General features: G+C 34.6%; 2 protein-coding genes across 2 annotated transcripts in view; both read right to left on the bottom strand.

Moving 5' to 3' along the window:
- Positions 1–4,562, bottom strand: part of LOC112529537 (ubiquitin carboxyl-terminal hydrolase MINDY-2-like) — a 12,975-nt gene extending 8,413 nt beyond the window's left edge. Inside the window, exons 1-4 of the mRNA XM_025140859.1 lie at positions 4,268–4,562; positions 3,277–3,395; positions 2,959–3,065; positions 2,763–2,850 (exon numbers count right to left, since the gene is read on the bottom strand). Coding sequence (XP_024996627.1) covers positions 2,763–2,850; positions 2,959–3,065; positions 3,277–3,395; positions 4,268–4,418 — 465 coding nt within the window. The 5' untranslated portion in view covers positions 4,419–4,562. The remainder of the gene's footprint in view (positions 1–2,762; positions 2,851–2,958; positions 3,066–3,276; positions 3,396–4,267) is intronic.
- A 1,900-nt stretch (positions 4,563–6,462) lies between these two features.
- The window catches only part of LOC112529606 (protein FIZZY-RELATED 2-like), a 9,416-nt gene continuing 8,251 nt past the window's right edge, over positions 6,463–7,627 (bottom strand). The window contains exons 4-6 of the mRNA XM_025140932.1: positions 7,449–7,511; positions 7,301–7,369; positions 6,463–6,740 (exon numbers count right to left, since the gene is read on the bottom strand). Coding sequence (XP_024996700.1) covers positions 6,687–6,740; positions 7,301–7,369; positions 7,449–7,511 — 186 coding nt within the window. The 3' untranslated portion in view covers positions 6,463–6,686. The remainder of the gene's footprint in view (positions 6,741–7,300; positions 7,370–7,448; positions 7,512–7,627) is intronic.

Genomic DNA, 7,627 nt, shown 5'->3' on the forward strand with positions numbered 1-7,627 from the left:
TGACATGCACTTGCAGGATTTGGCAAGTCTCTGGAATTCCATGTGCTCACGCAGTTGCGGCTATCTATTTCATTAACCGAGACCCAGATAAGTATGTATCTCACTTTTTTTCAAAATCATGTTTCATAAACACATACAACCATAGGGTCAATCCATTGAATGGCGTCAAACTTTGGCCGACCACAAATTTTGTCAAGCCTTTACCACCAAAATTTAGAAGAATGCCCGGAAGACCTTCAATATCTAGACGGAAGGATGCATGTGAAGGTGGTAGTAAAAGTAGGACCAACAATTTTGGACATAATGAGGTAGGAAGAACAGGAAGGCAGATGACTTGCAAAAACTGTTGGGAGGTTGGACATAATTCAAGAGGTTGTAAAAACCAAAAAAAGGATGCACCTTCTATGCAAAAAAATCCGGTTGGTAGGCCTAGAGGCAGTGGTTCAAGTAGGGGTTCAAGAGGTAGTTCAGGGAGAGGTTCAAGCGGCAGGACTTCAAAGAGAAAGGGTTGGTCCAATTCCACCGATTGTGGTAAGTAAACCTTGTGATTCTTATGTTTTTTTATCAAATTTTTCCGATTTGTTATTCAAAAGTCATTAGGTAATTAACGCGACTTTTTTTTTATTTGAAGTTGAAGCAAAAGAAGGGGAAGAAACTGCGTCTAAAAGGACTAAGTGAAGTCGGGTGTAATATTGGTTGGGCATTAGCAAAGTATAGTAGCATTTTGGTTTATAATTGATAGCGGTGTTATGTTATTGTCCTTTTATTATAATTGATACGTCATTTTTGTAAAATATTTAACCATCTGGAATATTTTTGTTAATTAATTTATCAAATGTTTAGCAATGATTATAAATGTTTTTATTATTTGATATTGTTTAGTGAATTAAAATTTAAACAAATAATAGGCCTAAAGATGTAATTTTTCTTAATTGAAAAATACGTATTTCACAAAAGAATAAAATTAAAAGAACGATATGGATTTTTTAACTGAAAAAAAATACAAATTTAAAAAAAATGATGTGGAATTTTCCTTAATTGAAGAAAATACAGATATCTAAAAAAAATTAAAAATGACATGGATTTTTTTTTCTTAGATGGCATTGATAAAAAAAATAAAAAAAATGCCACATCAATAAAAACCTAATCCTAGTCAGCATTTGTAAGTCATCAGGTAGACCAGGTACTTAAAAGATTAATATTTTACAATTGAGGTACCAAAATATAGGTTTTAAAAGTATGTTACCCAAAATAGGAATTAGATGAAAGTACATTACTTTTTAATGCAATTTGCCCTACAAATAAATAGACAAGTCTAACATCACATATATGTTTACTTAAAACAGAAAAAGGAGAGAAGAGAAAAAGATTACCATAAGGTGAACTTACGAAATAACTACAACAAGATTTAGGCAAGTAAATTGGAAGGCATGACAGAAAGATAATGACCCAGTAAAAACTGAAGATTCATATAATTTTACTCAAAAATGGAAGGGAAGAAACAAACAGGCAAGATTAGTATCATTCTGTTTCGCACTCTACCAAGAGTCGTAGTACTTTTAAAGTAAAGGACACTAAGTTAAGAACAACGATCTTTCAGAATCACCATATCCCTTCCTGAGTATGAGAGGAGGACCCCCGAAGACTAATATTTGTCGTTTTAAATCAAGCTCTGTTTAATGCCCAACTTCAAGTGACGATTTATTTATTTATTTTATGTTGGGGGAGGGGGGAGGGGGGGATCTCAGTACTGATTTGATGGATTGGATTTGGTGTCAGTTCGAATAAACCGATATATGCTTATTTTAAATCATTTTAAGTTGTCTGGCCTAGTACAAATTTACATGTTCCCTTTTTGTCAATAGTCTTGGGCACTTCATCCGTCGAGGGTGTGACTGCCCTTCTTTCAATATCAGAAAGCCACATCAAGTAACCAAGGTTTTAAAGTACGGAAACGTGAGGCGAGGCGTAAGCCTCGAGGCCGTCCGACGCGTAAGCCTCGAGGCAGAAAATAAAAACAAATAAAATAATATTATATATGTAATACTTAGCTGATAATAATATTTAGAATCATAATGTTGCTAATAAAGTCTTCAAATACTTTAATTTAGGTAATCAATTATTAAAGATTTTATTTTTTAATAAAAAAAAATTAGATAAACAATAAAATCTCCCACATTAAAAGCCTCCCACGAGAAACAATAAAAATGACACATGTCAAGAGAAGAAGAAAAGCCACTCCTGCTCTGTAAAAGCAAAGAGTCCTTATGCACCTCCCAAGTCGCATCCCTAGTACGTAGTCTTACTATATAGAAAAGAGAAAAATCACACGTAACAATAAGTTTTCTTCTTCAATGGCCATGCACAAGGACAAAGTAAGGAGCAGAGGTTTCACTTTAATGGGTCATCAATCCATAAGTATACTTTTGATTTGGCATATTTTTTAACCCTAAAGTCTTAGTACCACATCACCCCGCCTCACCGCCTTAGACCCGCCTCAATAGTTCAAGGCGGAAGACCCTACCAACCTAGCAGAGGCGCCGTCTCAAGGACGTTTTTTGACACGCCTCACCTTGATCATAACCATGCAAGTAACACATTAAATACAATCAACCCACAAGTACAAGGAAACAGCTTCTGCTTTTTGTAAATCCCAAAGAAGAGAAACATGTGAGAGACTTGAGACTTGAGACTAATTTTAGTTTATGTTTGAACATTTTTTCCTATTGCATAAAGAGGTTTACATGGCTAAAAGAACAAACCTGTGCATCAACGATCCAACCATGATAAAGTGGAATATCTAATAAATCAAATATGGCACACTCCCTCGTGAATTCAAAATCATTGATCCTGCAACAGCTCAAATATTTGTATGTTGTTAAGTTGTGTTATGAAGAGGCAAATATAGTAATAAAATATAACAGCAATAGACAGATGAACTAGAAACAAAAAACATACCTCGTGAATTTTATGTTCACATCAATTCCAGTTGCAAGACGAGGGAGTAAATCAATGGCATCAGCTATGTTCTGTTGCTGATTTTCAACGTACCCTGCATCTTTGTTCTGTGCCGAATTAAAAAGAATCAAAATCAATCAGAACATGATTGAAGAGAAACGCGATTCTGCTTAATTTATCGCTAGATGAAGAGCTTGGATTAAGGTGTGGTGGTCAACTAGAAAGGAAAGCAGCTTCTCTAATTGAATGCTCTCTTTTCTATTTGTTCATCTTAGCAACAAATAATAAATTTATACCAAAAATAGGAAGTGCAATTACATCGACGTTACTGTTTGAATCAATTAGACGCTCCGCCACAAGCGAAAGTAATTTCTCCTGCGATACTTCAGCTACATCCGAGCTCAAACTCAAATTGTTTCTCAACAACAGAATGTTACCTAACATAGATTGCAAACTTCGATCATTTATGCTCCAGAAGGTTAATGAGAACACAAAATCCAAACTTATAATCAACTTTTGACCCCATCCCGACCAGTCCATGGAAGTAATTGGTCACAGTTACAAACTAAACTTAATAATCATTGTTATCCTCACCAATGATACAAGAAAATTGATCACTGGAATGCAATCAGATAATCACATAATACTTCACAAGTCAGACCAAAGTCACAACATATGGGATGACTAACCATTATTCCAGAATTAACTAAAGATTATGTATGAAGTTACAATTACAGTTGAATCAACAACATATTCTCCCCAAAGTCCCTCAAAATTGAATAATTGGTAATGGTGTCCCAATTAAGTAATCACCAACAAATAATCAGTTTTAACTAGAACTCATAATCATTTCTCCTGATTCTCGGTGGGTATGGTTGCACTTGTGCAATTAAATTGATTATTGTGATTTAAAATCGTAATAATATGATTATGATTTCTGATTATTCAAGATCAAAATAGTAATAGATGGATAAGAGTTGGAAGTGATTGTGATTGCTGAAATAAATGAAAATCATGCGAGTATCCATAGCTTTAATTAGGTTTTATTGAGCTAAATATGCAAATTATAAAAATTATCTGATTTTGATTCTCAAGATCACAATACTGATCTTGAAAACGCAAATCCAAACACCCCCTTAAAACTTGCGCTAATTCCAACCTAATTACTTCAGACACTGTCCAAAGTCCCTACCGACTTCCTGATCAACGATCATTTCCTAATTAACATATAAAAAACCTGTTTAAGGAAACACTTTGCAAAATCAAAAAAAAAAAACCCTAAAAAGAGTAGAGAGTTTTAGATGTTTACAAATAGCGAGAAGAGGACAAGGGCCATTGTCGTTCTGAAGTATAATCGGAGTAGTTCTTCCAAGAAACTGAATTATTTTCATTTTATGCATCATTTCTTTAACAGTGGGAGTCTCCTCCCGATTCTTCTGCTCTTCCGACGGCGACGCCATTTCCGATAACCCTTTTTAGCAACTTCTACCGGCGAGTTATACGCAGAATACTATATGCATATGTGCGTGTTTCGTGTGCGTGGATTGGGGGGTCAAAGAGAGGGAAAACAACGCGGATTGGAGTTGATGAAGATGCCGAAGAGAGAATCTGGCGATCGGACGATGAGTGTTTATATAAGGGAGGGAGGGAGGGAATGGAGAATTAAATTTTCTATCTATGACGACAAAAGTAACCCTTGTAATTTAGTATCTTGACACTTTTTTCCCTTATCTTTTATTTAACTACAAATTTTGGTCCCTTAGAATTCAAATTATAATCTTTTATGTGTTTCATATTTATTCATTTATACAATATCAAAGAAAGAGGGTTATTAATAGGACACGGAATTTAATGATCGGTTTTCTAAAAAGCTGGTTATGGTAGTCGACGTGTTGTGTCATGACTCAAGATTCGCATCTGATGTCACGTTAAGTTTGTGGCACGTCATGACCTTCAATCTGCAGTTTTTATAACGCAGTATCTGGTTTTTCTTATCTTATACTTACATTATTGGTAACTCATTGGCTTTGACAACGCATTATATAAAAACTTTTGATATTCGTTCCAATGATATGATGATTCAAATATATTCCTTGGAGGACTAAAATTGACAAATTCATAATTTAGAAGCCTAAAAATGAAAAAAAAACAAAATATTTTGGACTAAAAATGTATTGGCATGTTTACTTGGGGGTTAAGGTTGTATTTCACTTATTTGCTTGGGCACTAAGATTGCAATTTAGGTTTTAAATACGAAAATGAGAATCAATTTGATGAATACTTCACATTTATGAATTTGACTTTGATCCCAATACTATGGGGTGTTTGGGATTGATTATAAAAATAACTTATTTATTTTATATGGTTTCGATAATAAGCATTTTTAAGTATTTGGATAAACAATTTATACCGGTACCAAACCGATAATAAAAAGTTTTTTAAAAAATTAAAGTCTTCTGACTTATAATAAGTTGATAAGTCCTTTTATAGAAAAACATAAGTTGTTTCAAATAAGCAATCCCAAACCCCTCCTATAATTTTGCATAAAAACTTCGCTATAATTTTTTAAATAGTTTATTTAAAATTAAAAATCTTCAAAAAAAAATTATATTCAATTTCAACAGTTACTTAATTTTAAACAATTTCAACGTTAATTATATTATATTAACAAAATACGTTTATTTGTTAAACACACAATCATATACAGACAAAAATATGAAACAATGTAAATTATAATCTAAAGTCGAACTTACTAAATGGTTTGTATTGATTTTCACATGTTTGTAATATTTATCGGGTCTGTATTAATTATTGATTTATTTATTTAATTATGTTTAAGAAAGTAAATAAATAATTTAGTATGATAAGAAAAATAAATAAAATATTATTTATATAAAATAAAAGAAAATAACTACTCCATGATTCAATGTCTACAAATCTTATTTTACAAGAAAGCAACGTTTCTTGTTTGATTATGGTTTGGTCGGTTAGTTTTGATAATTATATATCATTCAGTCATGCCAATCGAAACTAACCCAATAAGAGGCTGTTCGGTAACAGCTTAATGAGCTGCATGGTAGATATGGCTGACTCGCACAGCCATACCTATGTGTTCGATAGGAGCTTAATCGCTCAGCCAAGAGCTGAATCAGTATACAAACATTCTCTACCCCTTGTATACATGTCATCTATCCCCCAAAGCGAGAGAGGGGATAACTGTTGCTTCTGTAAAGACCCCCTAACACGAACTTCTCAGGGTTGAGGTACGTAAGATGATTAGGTTCGTTCACAAGATTAAATCAATTTCGATACAGTTTTATACAGCAAATCAGTTCTCTTCAGACACCTAAAATGATGAACCAAACCACGGACACTAAAACGGGTCTGGTTCAGCTCGGTCTAATTTCATGATTCTGCTAACGGTATTGTTAACTTATATTCACAACCGCATACAGGAGGTATGCTGCGACACTGACTCTGCTATGCGTCGATAAACTACAAAAGAACTTTAAAAAAATTGCGAATTTCAAAGCGCATGTCAATTTACATGAGAACAATGGCATAACTCATTGAGAATTTGAGCTTCTGCTTCTTCTGTACCAGCGATGGCATCATTAGGTCAATCAAACACTTGTCCTCGAGGATATCGGGTCTTCTCGATCATAAGTTATGTTTTTGAGGTTCATGAGTTCAATGGCGACCCGACAAACCTCAAATGTAAAATGGGCTTAACGTATGTGCGTTCTGCCAAAGGAAGATGCTCCGATTTCGCTCTCTGTGTTCTGCATAACATAGATCATGCATTCATAAGGTAAATCCCCCTCAAAAATAGGATATGGAGGGTCATATATACGCAAACCTGACATCTACCTTAATAGTCGAGCGTAACTATTAGATAAAACCAATCTGACCCCATAAATCCTACTCGAAAGTAGGGTCTTGGAGGAGGGGAGGGGGGAGATATACACAAACCTGACCTCTACCTCAAATAGTACAACAGTTGTTTCCATCAAGATCCCGACTTTTTTAGTCATTGGATAAAACCAAACCGACTCGGTAAATCCCACTCGGAAGTCAAGCCTTGGTGGCGAGATGAACCCCAACTGTTTTAGCCAATAAATAAACGAAACTGACCCAGTAAGTCCACTTGAAAGTAGGGTCTCGGGGGGAAGATGTAGGCAGACATGACCTCTACCTCAAATAGAGTAGAGAGGTTGTTTCCATGAATACCTACGCTGTTTATCCATCCGATATGATTTTAAATTGAGAAAGAAGTTGACCTTTTTCTTTTGAATGGAAGGAATTCAAGAAAACAAGTGATCTTCAAGTCCTCATAAATTACCTGAGATTTGGGCGAAGGAAACACGTTCCAGAATCTAAGTGTTTCATCTCCAGCTCCCGTCACAATTGTCTACAAAACCCATTATTCATTGTTAAAACATATGATCGTTCATCAATGAACTTACAACAAGAAAACAACTTAAATCTACCTGCCCATCCGGTGAGATTGCAAGGTAGAGGACTCTATACGTGTGCCCAGTAAGCGTTGCGAGCTGCATTATTAATCATAGGTCCAATGTTAAAAACGGCATGATGAATTGCATAACTATCACATGTGTAAGTGGTCCACTATACCATGAGGTAGAGGTACGATCTGCAAACATCTTCC

This window comes from Cynara cardunculus, assembly GCF_001531365.2.
Source record: "Cynara cardunculus var. scolymus isolate 2C chromosome LG 16, CcrdV1, whole genome shotgun sequence".
Lineage (NCBI taxonomy): Eukaryota > Viridiplantae > Streptophyta > Magnoliopsida > Asterales > Asteraceae > Cynara > Cynara cardunculus.